This window comes from Argiope bruennichi, chromosome X1, assembly GCF_947563725.1.
Source record: "Argiope bruennichi chromosome X1, qqArgBrue1.1, whole genome shotgun sequence".
Lineage (NCBI taxonomy): Eukaryota > Metazoa > Arthropoda > Arachnida > Araneae > Araneidae > Argiope > Argiope bruennichi.
In genome coordinates, this window is record NC_079162.1 from 7,276,251 (window position 1) to 7,300,265 (window position 24,015).

A 24,015-nucleotide genomic window follows, 5' to 3' on the forward strand; every position below is an offset into this window, starting at 1 on the left:
CTTCCCATTAAGAAGCCAATCTGTAACGGGGGCGTTTTGAAGTTGACATAGCGTCTGCTTTTATTTTGTTTACGTATGACAAAGTTAGTTCATGGTGTTAGGTTCGAAGAGAGAATTTATATTCCATATGTTTGAAGGAGGATTTAATAAAATACTTCATTTTCATAACTGAATTTATTTGGTCATTTTGTTTATTCTTTGCTGAAATATTATGAAAATTTACTTGAAAATAGTGACGCTAATAATATTTAGTTAATTTTGCTATGTCTGAATCTGCTACAACTGATCTTGAAGTTAAAGATATACTAGATGCTTCTGTTCAGGATTCTCCAAGATCTTTTGAAACCATGACTGATGAAATACCTACCATTACGACTAAAGATCGTCCTGTAATTTTTTCTAAAGAATCTGAAAATGTTACTATTCAGTTGGATAATCTTCCTCCAAACTCGGAAGAAACTCCGTTGCCCCAAACAGTGAGTATTGTAGTTTGGGTTTTGATGTATTTTGAAATGTAACGTAAAACACCTGCTTTCAGATCATTATATTTGTTGCTTTTTATCGTGCACATTTTGAACATTTTCAAAAGTTAAATCATATTTCTCTCATTTTTAAGGATGTTAGCAATTTCATTTTCAATGAGAATGAAATCATATAGCTAGAATTTTTTTAGACGCTTCTTCAAAATCCTTATTCTCTTTTTATAGAATATATCTGTGTTAATGTACTTCTACTTGTATGTTATCCATTATTTTTATGTATTGCAATTATCAGATAATTTAACTGGTGGTAGTCTGAAAGATTCAGTTAGAATATTTTGCAGTCAATTCAGGGGATACGGGATATTGACCATAATTATGTATAATGTCATCGCAAACAAGAGCTTTAAATGAGAATAAGATTGTATGTCATGATGGTGAGGGACACATAAAAATAAGTTTCTTAAAATAAGTTTTCAATTCTTATATTCCATTATCTTTTTATAAGTTAAAATAAATGTTTATTGCATTAAAATATTTTTGTAAGATTTATAAAAGATTAGAAACTATATTGTGTAAGAATTTAAATATGCTGTAAGAATTCAATTACCATATATTGAAATTCTTGATTTCAATTTAGATACTCATTTTGCACATTATATGTGATATAAATAAGGACAAAATCTTTCTTCTGAAAATTTTAGTGAAAGTTACTGTATAAAGATGGTAAATATAATTTAAAATGTTCTTTCATTCATAAACAAATAATATTTTGTTTTGGAGCTTATTTGTTACATTATGACAGAAAACTCAGTGATGTTTAAATTTCTGACTGAAATTGCTGTAAAATTTGTTTTCTGTTCAATAGTTTTTGTAAAAATTACCTTTAAATATTTTCCCAATATCACAGGAATGCTGAAAGTAGTATTTTAAATATAATAACCAAGAGGGCTGAATTGTAATATTTTTATTGAAAATAATTTGAATAATGAAGATCTGTATCTTATATCCTGTTAAAATATATAGTAAAATTAAAATTAGATTAAACTAAGAAATTATTAAAATATATAATAAATATTCATTAATAGGATTTTTTTTCTGTTAATGAATTCTTATTTAAATTACAGTATAGATTCATTTAAGACTTTGCTAGATAATTTTGGTAAATGTTTAAAAACTACATAAAATTATAAATGTCATAAATTATGTCTTGAATCAACAGATTGCTTGCAATATATAAGTTAATTTACTTACTCTTTCATAATTCAAGCATTATTACTATGTTAATTTTTTAAAGCAGATTTATATATAGGTTTTGCTCCTTGTCTCTTTATATAAATTATTAAAATATTCCTATTTTTATGTGATCAGATGATCTTGGGGTTTTGTGAAATGTCTTGTGGTTACTTTAAGGCTTCTCTAATTTTGATTTCTTTCCACATTTAGCATCATATAAATTGATTTGTGGGAAGAGCAGAAGTTTTTTGTTAGATACTTCTGAATTATTGTTTAAAATTACTAAGGCCAACTCCATTTTAAACATTTTCGTAGAATTTTCCAAATTGATATCATTAAACCAAAATTTTTCATTGTGAATCATTTATTAATATTCAATAATATATATGAGTATAAAAATTTTATCTTGCAAATATGGGGTTCTGTCATGTTTTGGCATCTGAAAAATAGGACTGCCTTTTGGATCAAATACTGCTAATAAAGGGATTCAAAGGATATAATTAATATTATTCAAATTAAAATAAAGTATATTTGTAATTTAAGAGCATTATTAGTTGCATTTTTTTCATTCTTTTAATTTTACCTGCAAACTAATGTTGTCCTTTTTTTTTTTGTTCGGTTTTACCTTCAGAATAAATAGCTTTAACAAACTTTTCTACTGTAATAAAAGAAAAAAAAAATGAACTAAAGGACTACATTTGAGTTCCTCAATTCCTAAAGTTTACTTTTTTATATCATTTTACTTGTGGCAAAAATAACATAATATTGACAGTAAAAAATATTTATATCAGGGGGATAATACTTTTATGTCAAGACCTTATAGTAATTGTTTCCTGTCTATATTTGAAATTGTATCAGCTTTTGATTCTTGCAAAATATTAGTTACTTTTGATTTAGTTTTTGAAAACAGCTGCAGCTGGCTATTGCAGCTGGTGTAAAGAATAGATACACAAATGTATTTTGTTTTTAATTAAGAATGCAATTACTATAAGCTAATATTAGTTATTATTTATTGAAAATTATTTAAAAAGAAAGTAATACTGTATTTTAACTGTAATATTTAAAAGTTACAATAATTTGACAGAAGAATTAGTTGTAACAATAAAAAAAAGTTTTAATTTGAATGTTTATCTTCAGCTAATTTTTCATAATGCTTTTATATTTGTAAATCTAAAAGCATAATTATGAATTATTCTAAAATTGTTTTCCTTATTTAAATTGTAATATACAATTATTTAAATTCTCCAAAATGAAACACATATATAAAACAACATTGAGTTATAGAATTTTTTATAGGTAATACATTTCTTATAATAACTTTCATCATAATACATATTTCAAAATCAATTTTTTATAGAAATTGTATTAACTTGACAGCATAGTGTTAGGATGCTATTTGTTAAATAATAGGAATACGAATATTAACTGAATATGTAGCAGTGCTCAATAAATAACATTTAAAAGTTGCACATTTTAATTTTTTGTGCTCATTCTTTCAATTTTTACTATAAAAAATTTTGTTAGCAATTTTTTTTTTCTGTTCAGAAAAAAAGTGATAAGAATTTTTGGAGAATTATTTTAAGCATTGAAATGCTTTCATTTTTGTGATTCTGAAATATTAGCCACTCCTCAAAATTTTTACATATTAATAATTATATTATTCAAATCATTGTATTGTATTAGGAATTTCAAATTGTATTAGGAGTCTATCTATATATGTTAAAGTGGCACAGAAATTGTTCTTATTACAGAATGGCAACAGAGAAATGTAAACAAATTACTATATGAAGGTTTCAGACATTTTCATTGAATGTTTTTACGGGTGCACTTAATTTAATGCTTCATTAATTACTGGAGTTGCAAGATATTATAAATGCTCAGGAGAGGGCTGGCATTCCATTAAGTCAGAAGAAACAGATGTAAAAGAAATGAAGAAATAGGCTTGAAATAAAGTTTATTAATCGTCAAAATAAATTATCACCAGATAGATTATCGCTGTGTCTTAATTATTCCATATTAATCGTTTAAAACATCTATAATCTAGGCAACAAGCTAGTCGCCAAAGGCAGCTAGTTTAAAAAATTATTCCAATTTCATGCTGCTGACACACAAATAACAATATACTCTTTTTTTTTTAAATCGAATTTTTTTTTCTTTTCTTTATTAAGAATATGCATTTCCTGGTTTTCATATATATTAGGTATTTAGAAAAGTCACTATTAAATTTCATAAAAAGGCATTTTTAAACAAGGAAAGTCAAAAATTTTGGAGAATTACATATATTTTTTTAGTTTTTCTGTAACATCGTTATTTTTTTTTATTTCTGGTGTGTTTAATGCTAGAAACAGCATTAAACACACCAAATAAAATGTCAATGATTTTTAAATCAAATGTCAGCATTCCTCTAACAAAATCTTGATAAGAATATTTAAAAACATTGAAACTAAGCCACTGAAGCAACTACATGAAATCATTTCTCTCCTTATCTTGGAAACATTTATTGGCTGTAATATTTAAAGATTGGATTTGGATTACTCTTGTTTGAAAAGATTTGGAGTAGGCTGACCCTTATATAAATATATGAAAATAATAATAGATAAAAAACACAAGGTTAAAAAAGATTACTATTGATGCATTGTGGTTATAATTAAAGTGATCCCATTCAAATCCTTCTGAAATCCATTTTGCTGATGAGATTTTGATGAAACTTGGTATATACCTTATATGGACCATGGGGAAAAGAATTCTGCAATAAAAATGGTTCAATCTTCGATCGTCAGGGAGATTGGGACGCCTAAAGAAGGACAATAAAAAAAATCTGAAGAAATCAATAAAAGTTATTCAATTACAGAATGTATTCAACATGTGCTCCATTAATATCAATTACGTGTTGAAAGCGCATTATAATGTTTTCAATCGTAGCGCGAAAAAACCCTCGAGGGATTGCAACAACGTGGGCGCGTAATGATGGCTTTGAACTCAGGTAAAACCCTAATTCCTTCTCTATTAACACTGTTTTTTAGTAATCCCCTCAACCAGAAATCATATGGATTTAAGTCGGATGGAAACCAGGCATCCGGAAAAGTCCTCGATATTGCATTATTTTCGCCAAAGTTAGCACGAAGCAACTCTTTGACTTTGCATCCAATGTGGTGAGTTGCTCTATCTTGTATGGACAGTAAACATTGCTATTCCTGTAAAGCAGGAATGGCTTGATGTCGAAGTAGTTCACTGTATCGTGCACTTGTGACAGAGTATGTTTAGGATCTTGAGGAGTGAGAAGTCCGAGGATAAAATCAGCAGTAAATGCACACTATGCAGTCACGTAATCAGTTGTTGTTTCGTGCCATAGTTGTTAGGAGATGGAGCACTTCATATGCGGCAATTTTGATTAATCACAGCTCCATCTAAAGAAAAGTACGCCTCATCTGACTATACATTTTACCAAGGCCACTCGTCAACTTCGATTCTCGCCAAAAAGCGGCAAGCAAATTTATAGTGTGTTTGGAGATCATGAGGTTGAAGCATTTGCACCACGTGGATCTTATACGGATAACATTTTACGAACTCATCCGAGATTTTATATTTCTTACGGCGTATTTCAAACCAGTTTAAAAAAAAAAAGTACTCTCGTTATTTTGTTGACAATATAACATGGGCAAAGCGCAAGCACACACGCTCTCGTTTGCGCGCACATATAAATGTATAATATAATTTTGGAACGAAGGATGGTTTTGGATTCTAAAGACCATGATCGGTGACGATCTGCAGAAATTTTCCCAAAGTCGTATCATTAGAATTATTGCCGTACATAGTCTTCCTATAAGGAATCTACTTATCATGTTGGCAATTACATTTTTCAGTATGTATAGTGGTTGGTGTCACATAAATTTATTAAATACAGTTTTAATTCCGATTTTCATGCATCTGTCTCTAGATTTGCTATTTATGATGGTTCTTGCCAATTCAAGAAGTTGACTGTCTTTCAAAATTATGCCAGAGACATTACATGCCAGTATTAAAGCAATCTGTTTTGAAGAATTCTTGACCGTGCATTACACAAAGAAAAAATATAGTTTAATTAAAGCAATAACTGCATCTTTCTAGTTGATCGAATTGTCTGAATTTATATTCCTATGTAACAAGATAAATTTTCGGCGTAAATTTAATTTTTTTGTTTAAAATTTATTTGTTTTGATAATAAATAAATTATAATTAGGTTGATATAAATGTACAAACATGCATTTCTTTTTTCTGTTAAAACTACTGAACATATTTTCAAATGAAAAGATAGGCGACTGAACTAAATCCTCTAATTTGTGTATCTTTAATTCATGTTAAGCTAAATGCAGAAAATGCTTCGTATAATCTTTTAGTTAGAGCAAGGTTTTATCGTAAAAACATTAGCTTTGTTGCTGTTACGGATTTTATTTAGTATGGCTTTTTTTTTGTTAATAATAAATAAAATTATGAATTCTTATAATCTTATTAAGTGCGAAAGTGGGATAAAAAGTTTCCGACGTAACAAGGAAAAAAAATCTGTTTAATAATTGCTTTATTTTTCAAGTCCCCTTCCAAAGATATACTCCTGCTCCAGTGGTGCGGCAATGCTTGAATCCCCTCTCTTTAAGAGATTTTTTCTAAAGCCTCAAAGTAGGCATTCGTAGCTGAGATGACTTTTCTGTGTCCGAACAGAATTTCCTTCCAGGAAGAAATTTTTTCATGTAGGGGAAAAGGTTGTACTCCTAGGGGACCACATCAGGAGAATGGGGTGCATGAGGAAGAATTTCAAACTTCAGTTCATGAAGTTTTGCCATCACAATGAAAGCGTTGTGGACGGGAGCATTGTCCTGGTTAAACAGGACTTCCTTATTGGCCAAACCTGGTCTTTTCTTTGATTTTAGAATGCAATTTATCCAAGAGATTAGCATAATATTCAGCATTGATGGTCCTGCCTTTTTCTAGATAATTCAATAATAAAATTCCCTTAACGTCCCAAAAAACTGTTGCGATAACCTTTCCAGCAGATGGCACACCTTTGGCTTTTTTAGTGTTGATTTGTCCATCGCTGTCCACTTTTTTGATTGCTTTTTGGTCTTTGGAATATAGTGATGGATCCATGTCTCATTCACAATAAGGAAATGCCGCAAAAAATCAGTTTTGTTTGAATTATACAGCTTTGATATCGTCATGCGTTGTAGTTTTTGATCCAAGGTCAGCAAACACGGCACAAATCTTGCTGACAACTTTCTCATACCCAAAATATCGATTAAAATATATGTTCATTCTTTGGTTATACCAACATACTCAGCAACCTCTATCAATTTCAATTGGCGATCATTCATAATATTTTCGTAAACTTTTCTAACAATTTCTTGTGCAGTGGCTGATTTTGGTCTCCCAGAACGCTCTACATCCAGAGTGCTTGTACGACCACATTTAAAGACTGCCCCCCATGTTTTAACAATTGTAAATGAAGGAGCAGATTCCCCTAGTGTAGTATCTAGCTAAGTTCTAATATCCGTTGGAAATAAGATTTTTATAAAAAAATTAATCAAAAATACAAAAATTATGAAATTTTAATTAAAAAAGATGCAAATGTATTTAGAGAGCGCTAATACTGCTACTACTAAAACACAGATTAACTTAACCAAATTAGTAAAAATATTAAGTTAATATAGACAAAAGGAATTTAAAAAAAAAGGAAAATGATGAATCCGGCGTGAAGACTTTCTCAAGTTATTGACCCCTCGTGACCCGAAAATCTCCTGAAATTGAAGCTTTAGAGATAAACTACATTTTATGTTGTGTTATTGTAATTTCGCTTGGATTTGGAAGTTATAATTTATTGTTTTATTTCTGTGAAACTAGTTTATCTCTAAGGCCTCAATTTCAGGGGATTTTCGGGTCACGAGGGTTCAATATTTTGGACGAAAGTCAGACCCCTCACAGAAAAAATCCCTTGTTTGAATCCCTGCCTGAAGGTGACCCTTGAAAAAGTCTTCAGGCCGGATTCATCATTTCTTTTCCTTTTGATTCCTTTTGTTTATATTAACAATATTTTTAATAATTTGGTCTTTTATAAAAAAAATATTTTATCACAGCTCGCACGTAAGTTTTCTCCATACTCGGCTAAGAATAAAAGAAGAAAATTTTAAAACAACACAGTATTAAACAAAGATGGCACTTTGAAGTGCTTTAGTCAAAGTTATTCCGGTAGATGAGGCCTGAAACTTTTCATCCCCCTCGTACTTGACATTTCTTAGGACTTAAATCAGAATTTTAATCTAATACTTTTCAGAAATATTGCTATATATTTTCGGGAAGGGATTTGTTGTTTCATTGTGAACATGTACATTTTTTTTAAATGAAACATTTCCATGTCAGAATGTGAAAAAAAGAAGAAAAAAACTTTGAATATTCAAATTTGTAACAGTGTTCAGGTATGACACAAAAGTGGCTATTCTCAGTTTCTCAATTGTTTCAGTGCTAAAGAATACTTTAGTATCAAAGGCTTGCTTTTCTCCCCAACAACATGGTATATGTGATCTAATTAGATGACTCATTTTATTAATATATTTTTTTTTCCATACGCTGCCAACCAATTCCATATTCTTGATATACATCACAAAAGCTGTTAGGTACTGAAGCGGTTAGAAGTCGAGTGGTTCGTTGCATTATTATATCCGAACTCGCCTCTTATGTATGAATAGATAAACTGTCTTGTAATGAAACAATATTTTTTCAGCAGAGGTATGTCTGCTGAAAGTTCTAATTAAAATTTTTCTCTTTTTCAGTTTCATCAATGCTTTCATTTAGTTGCTGACTTAAATAATGTACTGCTTTTCTTAAAGGAAAATTTTTTTGAGGATTAAGTTGTAATGGGGTAGGATGAAGACAATATACATGCGGATAACGTCTTTAAACTATGAATTTAGACCAGAGATGTGTAAACGCTTTTAATAGAGATAAAAAGAAAGCTATTAGGAAACAAAAAAATGATTATGAAAAATTCTTTAGTACTTGCGTGATGAGCCGCATTTCGAGAAATTCCTTGTAATTTCCATTGAACCGCATTCCACTTATAATATTTTAAAATTTGGTGTCTCTGGCCTGCAGTATGTTATTTGTCGGATGTTGCACGGACAAACACTCCGATGATTCAGCATTATGATATAATATTTTACCAAACAAAATTTTTTCACCAACTTCAAGAATTATTTATTAAAATATGTGTGTGTTTCTTTATATATACAGATTTCTTTATAGGAATTATATTCCAGAATCAAATCCTTTAAAGCTTCATATCTAGAACGGTGCAATGTCAATTAATCATATCGTGTTTGCTAGATATCTAATCATAAAATGTAGTAGTATCCATGGTCATTTTTCAACTTGAGACAGACGCAATAGTCAAACTAATGATGCAATTCTGCAATCCTATTGTAAACCCGTCAAAATGAGCAGTAGTCTTATTTGTTAATTTCAACAGTATTGTTTGTTCATATTATTTTCCCAATTTCAATTTGTAGCAATATCGATTACGTGGTGCGTTTTTATTGATCACTACTCGATTTTATACTTGCATTTTGTATGACTTGCTTCACAGTGAACATGGAATACATTTTGTATGACTTGCTTCACAGTGAACATGGAATACATTTTGTATTGAGCAAATACTTTTTAAAATTATTTTCTATTTAATCTAATATTTAGTTGTTAAGCTAAGCATTATTTAAAAATGATTAGTTACTAGTATTTTCTTTTTAAGGAATAAAACCGCCTGACTAGTAAAAATAGACAGAGAATGCAGGGTACAAAAAGAAAAAGTGCCGAATATCAAGTGGGTGTTTGAGAAATAAGCATAAGAATTTGATTACAGTTCTTTTTTTTATGAAACCTTTGTAAAGTATGTGTTCACTTCTCATTGTATGGCATGTATACCATCGATTGCACATGTTCTTGACCAGATTATCAGTGGCATAATTAGGGTGGGGCTCATTTTAATGTTTCGAATTATTCACTGAATTTAGAAATTTCCAAAATTCAAATCACTAAGTTCCCTGTAGAAATTTCATCTCTAGCATTGACAATCAAGTCATGAATGATCGAGGCTATTATTTTAATTAATTCGTGAAGTCAGATATATCGCCATAATATAAACGAATCATGTGAGTTTTATTGGATAAAATTATATTCTAATTTTGAGTGTGAGATATTGTGTGAATGTGTATTTAGAGTGTAAGCTGTAATAGCTTTAGTATAAATAAGCTCACAAGGGCTTATTTTTACTTAGTCAGCAAAAAAGCCATTAGTGTTTTGAAAAGGCTAATAAATTGTTTAGAATTTCTGTAAATGAAACTAAATGTGATGAAGCAGGAATGAATTTCGTTAAAAATAATAAGTGCAAAATTTTTAAGCAAGGGGAGTAGGTGTGAAAGGTGGTGTGTATAGAATGAGCTGTCTATTTATTAGCCAAATATTTCGTCTACTTCTTGAAAGTATTAATTTTTTTTTGTTGTTGTTTAAATTTGAATCATGGAACAGCGAAAAAATAAACCTTGATAGTTTTTTAGTTTTTCATAAAACATTAGAATTGCTTTTAAAAACAAATCCTTCGCTGGGAATACAGCTATCTTATTAACTGCTTTTGTTGGAAAAGTTATAACCAAAAAGGTAAAATTTATTTAATATATCATTAATAATTGCTAAGTATTTGGCGCTGAATGAATAATCGAACAACCTCTCTATACTGACATAAGTTCGTTGAACTCTAGAAAAGAATGTATACATTTGATAAAAAGTAAAGGTATTTTTATAGTCTGAAATTGAATGCCAAATTTGCACTTTTATTAAACAATACAAAATTTTTCATTTAATTTCAAAGTATTTTTGCTTTTTAAAAAAATGATTTGAGTAAATTTCCTTATTCTTCAGCATAAAAAGTAAGAGTTTTACCAGTATTTTATTCTCATTTTTTAATATTTCCATTGATTGTGGCGGTGATTACTGAATTAGATATGATTCAATAAAATTATTGAATTCAAAAAAATTTTTTTAATAACAACGCGTCTAAAAAAATCATATGAAAGTTTATCCTTGTTAAATCTTTAATTCAATATTTAAATAAAAGGAATTCTAAAACAATAATCAGTTTAAAATTTATATTACCGACTGTTGATTCTTATTTTATTAAAAAAAATATTTTTAGAAGTATGCTCTTGGCTTAATTTTTGTCTTCAATTCTGTATATTTTCAATCTTAAACTCAAAATAAAAAATAAAAAAATTATCTTTACTGTTTTATGAAGTATTTTGTGAATTCTGGTTTACGCTAAAGATCTCTTTATTTAAAGTTAAATTTTTTGATCTCAATTGATACTTTTCGATTTGTAAAATTCTTTTAAAAATTATGTCTTGACATTAGAATTTTTTTAGAATAAACCTTTGATTTTTCATTTAAAAATCATGCATAAAGTGCTGTTTAACAAGTATATTTTTCAGTATTTAATTTTAGGTATTAAAAATTTAAAAAAAAATCTAGGTAAATTTAAAACAAAATGGCATAAACATGTCCTTTTATAAAAAATGAAATAAGCTATTGATATTGTTAGCCAATATATATAAACTATAAAACTTATGTAAATATTTATAAGCAAGAATTGCATAGATAAATTTAAAATTACACTTGGTCCACCCATCAAGTTAACTGTATTAATTTCGAGATATCAACCAGTTTTAATTAAATAATATAACTTATTTAATCTTTGCCGCGCAGAAAGCAGATCTTGTTAAAAAAAATGTTGAATACCCTTCCACATTAGTTTTAAGAATTTTTATTGATCAGGTAGGGACAAAAAAACCACCCCTACTGCCGCAGCTTTGCCACTGTTAAAAGAACATTTAGTAACCTCTTTTTTCCTGCAAAACTGGCATTTTTTTTCGCTCCATTACAAATTAATTTGAAAATTTCTTAAATGAAGATCTAAGAAATCTGAAATCTTGTTCCTTGAAAAGGTTTGTGGTAAAAGATGCAGTATCGGAGTGGAATATTTTGAATGTGTCACAAGTGTTCTTCCATCATTCTGTCTTATAAGAAAACCAAAGCATCTGAAGTATAGTTAAAGCATATTTTTAAAGATGTGCGAAAATTTCTAATTGGATGCGTTAAAAAATTATTAGAATGATCCTTGCTGATAAGATCAGTATCTTATATCAACCTAATGGTAACTTTGTATGAAACATTATTTTACAAAATATAGTGGCTCATCTTATGCGAAAACGATTGGATGGCTGTAATTTCTGAAAATAATGCAAAAAAAAAAAAAAAAAAAAAAAAAAAACCAGCTTAAAGAAATTGACAAATTGAAAAATGTCTGGAAATTAGAGATGTTCAAAAGAAACAGAGTTGATAAATTTTGGTTCGACTTGCTCTCAACTCTTTATAAATCTTGTAGTATAATGCTATATATATCATTATTAAAGATGATAATGATACTTTCTCATGAAAACAGTAATGTTGAGAGAGGATTTTCGCTCAGTAAAGATTGTTTGTGGGAGGATATGAATGAACAAGCACTCTTTGCAAGAAGAAATGTCTATGATAACATTCAAGAAAATGGCGGAATAAGCAATTTTGAAGTGTCAAAACAATTGATTTAAAGTGTGAGAAATTTATGAACCAAATATGAAGAGTATAAAGATTAGAAAAAACAAAAACAAAATGGAAGTAAACAAAATTGGAAAAGAATAAAGAAGCAGAATATCAGCTTAAAGAACTAAGAAGGGGGAAAAAAAAAAATTAAATTCTTGAGATAGGCCAAAAAGAGTTTAAGTATTGAGGAAAAAATTCAAGCCTCAAACTTTTACAAAAGAAGCTTTAAAACCTTTTTTGGTTCACTTAAAACAGGACTGGTTGTTTTAAACCATTTGAGTTTTTTTGTGTGTGACTGATTATTATTTGCACTTTTTGCATTTTAATTCTAATAGGTAAGCAATAGTTATTTGTTACAAGAGTTATTATTTACTAGCCGCCTTTGGCGACCAGCTTGTTCGCCAATCTTAATGCTCGTTAAAATTTTAATAATTAAATATTTTATGTAACTTCTATTTTAAAGCTTCTTCATCAAAATATTTTAAAGCTTCAAATTTTGATAGTCATATAATTCATTCATAATATCATAAAGGCCTTCAACCATAACGTAATATGTATCTCTCTAATTTTTTGTTAGCTCCCGTAGAATTTATGCTTTAAATTAAAGTGAAAATGGTTAAATTGCAATTAATATAAGAACATTTTTTACTGAGACGAAACTTTTTTTTAATATGAGTACTGAAAACAGAGTCGCTGAGTATTTAAACCTTATGGGCACTAAAGAATACCTTTCTTAATTTATGTAATATCTCAAGAAGTTTTCTACAAAATGTTCTTAGATTCATCATGAACAGATCAATTAATTAACAATGTTTAGTTTTAAATGCATCAAACTCTAAGAAAATAAACAGAGTCGTTTGAAATAATCGGCCGGAAACACGTTAAGCCTTCAAAACCAAGTCCGTATCTGTTGAAAATAGATTTGTCAACAATCAGAATATTGCGTGAATTTTCTACGTCAGTTGGGGTAATGCTACGCAGATTAGAAATTTTTAATTTCCTTTATTCTGTTTTATTTTAATTCAAAAGTACTTCAGAATGAATCTGAAAGATCGATTAATTAACAATGTTTAATTTTAAATGCACCAAGCACTAAGAAAATAAACAGAATCGTTTGAAATAATCGGCCGAAAATATATTAAGCCTATCCTCGTTAGCTTGGGGGAAAAAACTGAAGCCTTACTTATTTGGCAGTGGGGAAATGAAAAGATTTTTTTGGCGGGAAAGTTAGTTTTTAATTAATAATTAAAATTCTAATTAAGAATTCAAAAAAAGGGACCCCAGGTGCACATTCTCGACCTCCAAGGTATACACGTGCCAAATTTGGTAGCTGTAGGTCGAACGATCTAGCCTGTAGAGCGCCAACGCACACACATTGAGCTTTGTATAAATAAAGATAAATTAATTTATTAGGCCTAACATTATTTATAATAATGGAATAAAAATTATCTTCATTTATAAAAGAGAAAATTTTTGATTAGAGATATTAATTTCTTTTGATTTTACCGGGCGTTTCAAAAATGACCGGTATATTTGAAAAATCAATAAAAACTAAACGGGCAGCGATAGAAATACACCGTTTGTTGCAATATGCTTGGGACAACAGTAAATTTTCAAGCAGACAAACTTGCGAAATTAGTTACAATTTACAACAATAGATGGCGCTGCAGGCGATTTGAAAGATATAGAAGAAAACGCAATCTGTTAGTTCGCCATTCTGTAAGTCTTCTTTCTGCTTTAAGCATGTGCTGCTCACAGATTGCAAGTTTGTTGTGAAAAAATAGTTTATTCCTTAGAACAGAGGATTTTTCTGGTGTTGGAATTTCACCGCGTAGAACACAATGTTGTTGCAACAAGATGAAGTTTTCAACGAAAGTTTAATTTAACCAAAGGATCGAAAAGTGATAAAATAAAGGATCTGAAAAATTTCAACGGACTGGGAACGTGAAGGATGAACGTGCTGGAAAGATAGGACGGCCGCATACGGCAACCACAGAGGGCAATGCTCAATTTGTGCAACAGGTGATCCAACAGCGGCCTCGGGTTTCCATTCGACGTGTTGCAGCCGTGGTCCAAATAATGTAAACGTCCACGTATCGTCTCATGCGCCAGAGTTTACACCTCTATCCATACAAAATTCAAACTCGGCAATCTCTCAGCGCTGCTTCCAGGAATGCACGAGACATTCGCTAACGATATGGTGCAAAGGATTGATGACGGCGATATCCATGCGAGCAGCATTTGGTTTATTTACGAAGCTTATTTTTACCTGGACGGCTTCGTCAATAAACAGAACTGGTGCATATGGGGAACCAAAAAAAACTCATGTTGCAATCCGATCGTCCCAGATCCGCAATGATTACTGCATCACGCTATCTGGACATTCTTCGTGAATTTGTGGCGGTACAAAATGCCTTAGAGGACACTGCGAACACCTCGTGCTTTATGCAAGATGGTGCCCTGCTTTAATTTCCTGCACGAACATTTCGATGACCGTGTGATTGCTTTGGACTATCCCACACATACATGAAGCGGCGTGGATTGGCTTCTCTATTCGCCAGACATGAATCCCTGTGACTTCTTTCTGTGGGGGGACACTTGAAAGACCAGGTGAACCGCCGCAATCCAGAAACAATTGAACAACTGAAGCAATACGTCTGTTCTGCATATGAAGCCATCCCGCCTGAGACGTTTACACGGGTTTCTGCTCATTTCGTTCTGAGACTACGCCATGTTATTGCTGCACATGTTGGATATTTGGAAAATATCGTAGTTTAGATTTTTTCCAGACTGCAGCGCCATCTGTTGTTGAAAACTGTAGCTAATTTTACAAGTTTGTCTGCCTGAAAATTTACTGTTGTCCCAAGCATATTGCAACAAACGGTGTATTTCTATCGCTGCCCGTTTAGTTTTTATTGATTTTTCAAATATACCGGTCATTTTTGAAACACCCGGTAAGTACTATTATGGCAAAGTACTATGTTTAAATTTTTATTATACATTATTAGGTATATAATATTATTTTATATACTTTAATATATATCATTAGATACGCATTGTATATTTATGCTGCAACATTTTGCTCTTGTTCTCATGCCAGGAGCATTAATTAATTATTGAACTATTTTAAAGTTTTGAGCAAATATCATAATAATCTTTACTGTTAACATAATTTGTGTTGTAAGAATAGCTTTAATATTTCTTATAACTTTTTTGCAGTTTTAGAAACAAAGTATTTTGTTAAAATTTCCAGTGCTTTATATGTGTAAGAAATGCAATATTATTTAAATAGATTTTTTTAGAATGTTCATTCCATTTTTCAAAAATTAAATTTCATAAAGTTATTTTTTCATATTAAATAACTGCTAAAAGTGTTTTTTAATAATTTGTATTGTATATATACAATGATTCTGAGTAGGGAGAAACCTAAGATATTAATAACCGTATATCAGGGAAATGTGCTTGCTAGGCGCCCTAGCGTTTATGTTCTTGGGATCATCTCTAAAATAATATATAACGTACAATTGAATATGTTTAAAATATAATTTCAAATGTTTTTACACATTATAATTTTGTTAATAATTACTTATTTCTATATTATTTATATTTTATAGTTAGTTAAATATATCTGATTGGATATAATGACCGGCCACTAGATTTGATTAGTTTAATTTCTCTTTTCATCTTTCGGAGATGGATAAAATTGAAAGAAAGAGAGGGCGCTGTTTTGGTATTTTATGTAAGCACGCTTCTGCAGATTGAAGTTTAATTCTGCCACTCCTGTTACAAATCCTTTATTGCCAAGTTTGTTCTTCTTTCGGATCAGGTCGAATAAGTATGAAGATTACTCCATTGGATCTATCCATTCCACACGATGCGTGAAACAGTTTCCAATGATTGCTTACATGAGGCCCTATATTATCTTGCAAATATGTTTAGGCATTCCCTTTTGCTTTCATTTATTGAGACCTAACTCGCCCGCCTGACTCGGGTGCTTTGGTGAAAACTAGCGTCTCAGTCGCTATAGTTATCCCTATGGGATAGGCGAATCCATCACGATAAGTATTGTCATTGAAATGTTTAACGCCCTTTCCGGCACCATTGCTTTTGTATGTAAATGGGGATATCATTTTTTGTTAATTGTAAAATTCCCTCTATTAATGTCTATTTTTAAATCACTATTTCTTATCTTTGTAAATTTTGTTTTGCAATTTACAAATTTTTTCTTGTGATGCATTTCATAAACAGTTTATATAAAATTTTTAGAAATGACATTGTGAATAAATGTGATATTTAAGAGTATTTTATTTTCATAATATGTTATATGAAAATAAAACAAATCACTATCCATTTCATACTTGTTGATTATTACTCTTGTGCTTTGTAGTTTTAAGAGTAAATGCTTATTAAATTCTTGTAAATTGCGAACCTATAATTTTTAAATAACTAAAGGTGATAAACTAATAAGAATTCGTATCTGTAGTCATAATTAAATAACATATTAAATTTAAATAATACATTTTATGAGTAGAAGACATATAACCGAAAGTTAATGATCTAGGTCATTTTATTTAAAAAAATAAACAACATTAATATAAATTTAGAAAAATAATTTTTTAAAGTGCTAACTGGAAAAATAACTCGATATCACAAAGTTTATTAACAACCCAGGGAAAGTATTTCGATCTTTATTTTCAATTATTCAATCTTCAATTTATTTCTAACTTCAATGAAGCTGACTGATCAAAACACAAAAGAAAAGAAATAGTATTCATATCGTAGTGGTATAAAAGGCATGGCATAGTGAGAAAGTAAATATCTATTGTAATATTCATTGTATATCAAGCCAAGCCTTTATTCAAAAAACAGTTTTCTTGTATGGATTTTGATTTTATTGAGATTTATTATTTTTAATTCAGAAGTAATGTTTGATTGAGATTTAACTTTATTGTATTCCAGTGTAATGCAATATATTATAAATTTCTAAAGTTGTTAAATAAATTTGTTACTTATTTCCCTCGTCTAGATACATAGAACAAATTTAGTTTTATGACTTAAGAGATAAATATCAGTAAATGCGCTATAAAAATATGAGTATTTTTAATGTGAGAATTAAAACCATATTTCAATTCATTTTTATTGATAATTTTAGTTTTTTGTAACAAATTAATCATTTATAATTTATGACATAATTGTAAATATACTTAAAATATTTTCACTTGTTAAAGTTATTTATCAGCCTATTTAGTGTTATTTGAAAATAAGTAGCAGCTGTTAATGATGAACTATTTAAATCCAATTTTCTTATGGCAACTCATACAAAGTTATATTCAGTTATATAAAATTGTTTAAATGTAATTTCCTGCTAACATATAGGAGGATATAATTTTTTAAATACTGTTTTTCTTTAAATCAAGGTTTGTTTTTCTAGCTGTTAAGTCTTGTTATGAAAAATTTCATGTCTGTACTTTTTTATATTTCAAAATAAAAAAAAAATCTTGGAAGATTAATAACATCTTATTAATTGAGAGTTGTTAAGATTGCAGCCTGTTATTGACACTCTAAATGTAGGAAAGGAATAAATCTACTTTAGAAAAATGAAACTACTATAGTTTGTGATTTAATAATTTAAACAGAAATGATACTGATTAAAATCAAATGTTAGAGATTAAACTAATATATTATACAAATGTAGAAGATTCTAATGTTATAGTTTCAATACATATAATAAGTGCCATAATACATTTGATGCAATACAGCCAGACATGGCTGTTGAATCAATTAATTCCAAACAATTCATAAGAATGAATCAATGAAACTTTATTAGAATGTTAATATATCAACGATGAATTGAAATATGGAAAGGCAATAAAGTAAACTTCCTTGTTTGAATTAATCAACAGAATAAAATCAAATGACGTATCTAGACTATGGAAGGCATAAGTAAATAAATTTCAAAATAAAAGTTGCCATTACAATATACTATATAAAGGGAAGGGCGCCAAATGAAAATGTTCCCCATGAACCTTGAAACCCTAATGTTTTGATTCCAGTAGCACCAACATGTCTCCATATGAAAACTTTTTTTGTTTTTTTGCCTGAAGAGCGTACTGGGTGAATTTGGCTTCATTCTATTTATTGCAGATGACTCCAAATAGAGAAAGTTATTTTATGGTCATCCAATAGTTTAATTATACAAATGCTTTGAAATGAAGTTTTAAGAATTCATATTTGAAAAATAAAAAGTAGAGCAAATTAAAGTTAGGAAAGAATTAATTTTACTTGCTCAATCATGCAGCACTTACTTTCTTCATATTAAGGAGTATAAATATAATAGCCTGAAAACAAGGTAGTTAAATAACAAGATAATGCTGAATTTTGAATGATGCGATAACACTTGGAAAAACAGAAATGTAGCCAAATATCAAGTGCTAAATTTTTATTTGTTTGACAGTTGAATATAAATAAATAAAAGGAATCACCATATGAAATAAAAACTAAAGAAAAATAATACATAATATTTTTAATCTAAATTTCAATAAAATCACAGTTTGAAAAAAAAATGCCTCAACTGTGCAGCTATAAACTGTAAAGGTAATTTCTTTCATATTTGCGGTGTTTGGGAATAAATCCTTCTTCTTATGAATATTTATTAATTTGGTTCATTAAAAATAAATAGGAGGTTTATTATTTGATTTAATTTGTCATAGTGCTGCAAACAAAAATATCACTAAAGAAAGGAGATTCACAGTACAAAACCAAAGTAATTGTAATAGAATGAAATTTATCAGAGAAAATCTGTCTGAATGGAATAGGTTCATTCGTACATTTATCTGGTTTAACAATGTATTCTTGTATGATTATTTACAGAAAATTTTATAATTCATATTTCAACAATAGTGTAAATATAAGATTTAAGGTATCAATAATTTAATGAATATGTATTCAGTTTTTAATTATGATTATTCAAGAAAAATCCACTTATTGTTTAAAGATGCGTGCATTAGTGTACTAGTAATAAGCTAGTAATGTACTAGTAATAATAGCGAGTCTGAAAAGTATTAAAAAAGATGTAAACATAAAAGAAAGTAATTTGAATAAAACTCGTTTTAAATATTTACATACCAGCTGAATTTTTGCAAGGTGGTTAAGAAAATGATATGTTTGTTTTCATTAAGAATGAATGACTGCTAAGCATAGAACCCATTGAGCGTTCTCAGCTCTAGGTATAGGATAAATATTTATTCACATAAAATATAGGCATGTTGCAGTGTTAAAGAATAGAATTGGAATGTTTACAAATTGGTTACACTTAGCTGAATGCCTACTAAATAGTTCTTTGGTAAGTGGTTAGCGATTAAAAAAAGTAACAACTACAATCCACTATTTATTTACTGAATTATATATGTAACTCCCATAATTTATAATAATAACAATGAAAAACATGGATATTTATGTATGGATAGTTAGTCCAAAAAACATTCTCATTGCATAATATGAGGTGCCTTCCTTGAATATAGACTACATAACTTTCAAAAAACAAATAATAAAAAAGCAAATTGCTCAGTATGTAACTAAATTGAAATAATAATATGAAATTTTTTTTCTCTATTGAATTGGTATATTTTGCTATAATTGACAGTGTAAAAGTTTAATGAATGGAATCAAACATTATCAAAAGGGTTTAGCAATAAATAAAGACGCACATTAAATATACAAACTACGTATAAAATCTTAAGCAAAATTTTTATATTTTATAAAAAATAAGGCAATACATAATATAAAAAAAAATATTACAAATGAAAAATATGGCTACCATAATTACAATATGAGAATTGAAAATCAATAAAAAAAAAAAGGAAGGATATATTTACTTAAGTAATTTGAACACTAATATATCTTCTCACAAATCATATAGTTTATTACTTTTATAATTAAAAAATGTTTAAGATTCAAATTGCCAATACTGCAACTGTTTTGGGACAATCAAGTTTTGAACACTTAGTATATTCTAAAATAGACCTCATGAAAATATGTATGAAATATTACAATATTTTACATATATTTCTTCTTTTTAAAAAGAATTTCCCATTGTATAATTATTTTCAGAAGTTATATAACTGAAATTGTCTAAGAGAAAATAAACACAAAACATATGAAGTTCCCTGACAGCGCTTTAAATGTGTTATGTTTTTATGATATGAGAAGTTGATACAGTTTTGGGAATGGGATTTTTATGCCATAAAAATTAGCCAGCTCTAAGTATCCTTAAATTGGAACTGCAGAAAATGTGAAATATCAGTCCAAAACGTTTGAGTTTAAATTCGGACTTAACAATATCTGCTCTTAACTCTAATCATATTATAGAAAATACTTCTACAGAAAGATTATACCAAAAAACTAATTCTATTTAAAAAAATGGATGCTTCAATTCATCAATGCATTTTGTGACTAGCTATGATTTAAAAATCCAACTTTCAGTAAAACCAAAATTTTTTTTACAAAATTGAAATGTTCTCACATCATAACTTAAAATTAGCAATAGCAGAATACAATTTTATTTATTTTTTCTGTTCATGGTAACATATTTAGACAAATTAAAATGAACAGAAATGATAGGCTTTGAAATTATATATAAAAAAAATAGATATAAGCTGTTCTGGGAGTGTGAGGAAAATATAATCATTAGCGGAATATTTTTTTTTCTCTGACAATAAAGATATTGTATTCATACAATTATATAAAGTTTTCAGAAACAGTGCATATTAGATGTTAATGAAAAATATGTTTCCTTATTATTCAGAAGTTTTTCTATAAAGGAATATAAGCTAAGAAATTACTATTACATTTTTTTCAGAATTAGTAAATCACCAGTTTTGATGATGTTCATACATCATTTTCAAAACATTAATCAGGTCAAAAGTACTTTTAAATAATTTTACGATTCATTAATATCCGGAAATTCAGAACCCTATTAAAACAGCAATAGAAATAATTAATAGAAACAAAATAAAAGCCTCCTGACGAAAAAAGTCCGAAATTTTTCGTCTGAACTGTACGAATAACGCTTTGTCATTTTCCCCCAGCATTCGCTGTAATGAAATAGTTTACAAAGGAAAGTTTATAAATTATGAAACGGAATTTATATTAATTAATCATTTTATAAATGGAATTTGTATTAAATATCCATTAAATAGGTAGAAAGGTTACTGAAAAATGTTTTAAGCTAATATGTCGACACATCGTTTCGATAAAATACCATTCCGCTTTCAACACACCAGGACAAGCGTTGTGATATAACTCAATATTTAAACATTAACACTTATCCCGGGTGCCTCTGTCGCTCAAACGTTCCTATCTGTGAAAAGTAAGGTTTGCGATGGATTCGCACATCCCATATGGATAACTGTTGCGATTGAGACGCTATTGGGGTGAAAGGTAATTTTTGGCAAGTGCACCACATGCTCACATGGGAAGGAAGTGGGGTCTGCTACCGCTGACAGTGACTGATGAGAGGCTTTTCAGGTCATGCTAAGCGTGCCAAGTAGAGATGGGAAAAATCGTTCAATTGAAAGATTCGATTCAAAGTCTTCGTTCACCATTTTGTCTCGTTCTTTTCATGACGTTCGCGAATGAACGACTAGAAGATTGAGATCCTACACTTTCGTTCTATTGAACGAAAGAGTTTTATTCATTCGTTCTATTGAACGAAAGAGTTTTATTCATTCGTTCTATTGAACGAAGGAGTTTTATTCATTCGTTCTATTGAACGAAAGAGTTTTATTCATTCGTTCTATTGAACGAAAGAGTTTTATTCATTCGTTCTATTGAACGAAAGAGTTTTATTCATTCGTTCTATTGAACGAAAGAGCCTAACTCATTCGTTCGAGAACGAAAGAGCCTACTCTTTCGTTCGTGAATGAAAGAATTGAACTCTTTCGTTCACAGACGAACGATTTGGTTACTTCGTTCGTTGCGTGTGACTCACTACATTTCTGACCAAACTGGTATTTTCCGGTTCCATTGAGTATAGATGGTATTAAAAATACACACCTCTATTTCGCCCTAACTTGGCAGTATTGTAAAAGCCAGAAAATGTGACGCTCTGCGTTGCGAAAGAGTTCCCCGTCAATTTTGACTTTAAAATAGTAAAATGCGCAGAAATTTATCAAATAATATCATTGATTACAGAATTCCTTTTTTTTTTATCAGTATGTATTTAAAATTATTCTATTATTAGAAGTGCTTATTCTCAAGTTAGAAGTGCTTTGTAAATAAAGTGAACGAATAAAACCGAAAGATTGACATAATACTTCCACTTTGGCGAGAACCGGTCTTCAAGATCAAATATTTGGTGCGTTTTTCTTGTGCGTCTCCGCCAACTTTGCTTCATTCAGCTCGCAATTGTTATTATCATCACTCGTACTTTTTTATTCTCGCCTTTTTTACCAGCTGATATTTTTGATACTGTTAATCACATTAGTAGTTATTAGTTTTGATTGTTCAATATTGTTCAATTCATTTCTATTCACTTCTAAAATGTCTGAAAAAGTTATCACCGACTACGCTGTACACACCTTCAAGACGAGTGAAATCAACACAAAGTGCAGCACGCAGAAACATATTAAATGTTTATTCTCGACTCTGAGAAGAAAACTCTCAAGATTTTATCCATCAGATCGTCGATAAAGTTTCGCATCTTACAAGTGCTTCGCAAAGAACAGTTTTCCGTTTGAAAAAAGAAATAAAGGCATCCAGTTCTTTAAGTACCCCTGGAAAGAAGCGACCAGGCTCAGTAGGTAAACATCCAAGTCTTGGAAAATATGATGATTTCGTATTTGACGAAAAATCCATGCATTTTTTCGTAGAAATGAGATCTCAACATTAAAGTTTTAAATGATGTGAACGGTGATACAGATATCTTTTCGAAAACATTAGCCGAATTACGCTTTACAGAATATTGAAAGATTTGGGGTCTCTTTTGAAAAACGATGAAACGAAAGGAAATAACTTTAATGATTTATTAAAATAATATATCCATAATATTGAACAAAATAATGAAAATGAGGAAAAAATTAATTCTCTGATTTAAAAAGATAGTATAATAAAGTTAATAAATATTTACTATTTGGCGAAAAATTTGCAAGATAAAGTTTCGCCTGCGATCTGCATTTCTAGTAACTTTGTACTTTAAAGTAACCCAGTTCCCCTGACAACGATTGCGATTCGGCATGCCTAGAATATACACTACTGGCAGGGGTGGTACAATAGGGTGGACACAAAGTTATAGCCATAATCGTGGGAGAAATGTAACAAGACGCAGTTATTTTTCTACATTTTCGGAAGTTCTTTATGACTGGTGTGTGTGTGTGTGTGTGTGTGTGTGTGTGTGTGTGTGTGTGTGTGTGTGTGTGTGTGTGTGTGTGTGTGTGTGTGTGTGTGTGTGTGTGTGTGTGTGTGTGTGTGTGTGTGTGTGTGTGTGTGTGTGTGTGTGTGTGTGTGTGTGTGTGTGTGTGATATTTCACACAAACATCAGGGAGATGAATACATACCCTCTGACCAATCCTACCTTCCCTCCCCTCATCCGCATTTTCTTATTGGATTACTGAGCGAAAGCGGATTTGTGATCTTGATTGTTTTTCAATTA

At 29.6% G+C, this 24,015-nt stretch overlaps 1 protein-coding gene across 1 annotated transcript in view; it reads left to right on the plus strand.

The window, feature by feature from the left end:
- Positions 1-34: 34 nt before the first annotated feature.
- The window catches only part of LOC129958132 (two pore calcium channel protein 1-like), a 113,721-nt gene continuing 89,740 nt past the window's right edge, over positions 35-24,015 (plus strand). The window contains exon 1 of the mRNA XM_056070333.1: positions 35-476. Coding sequence (XP_055926308.1) covers positions 264-476 — 213 coding nt within the window. The 5' untranslated portion in view covers positions 35-263. The remainder of the gene's footprint in view (positions 477-24,015) is intronic.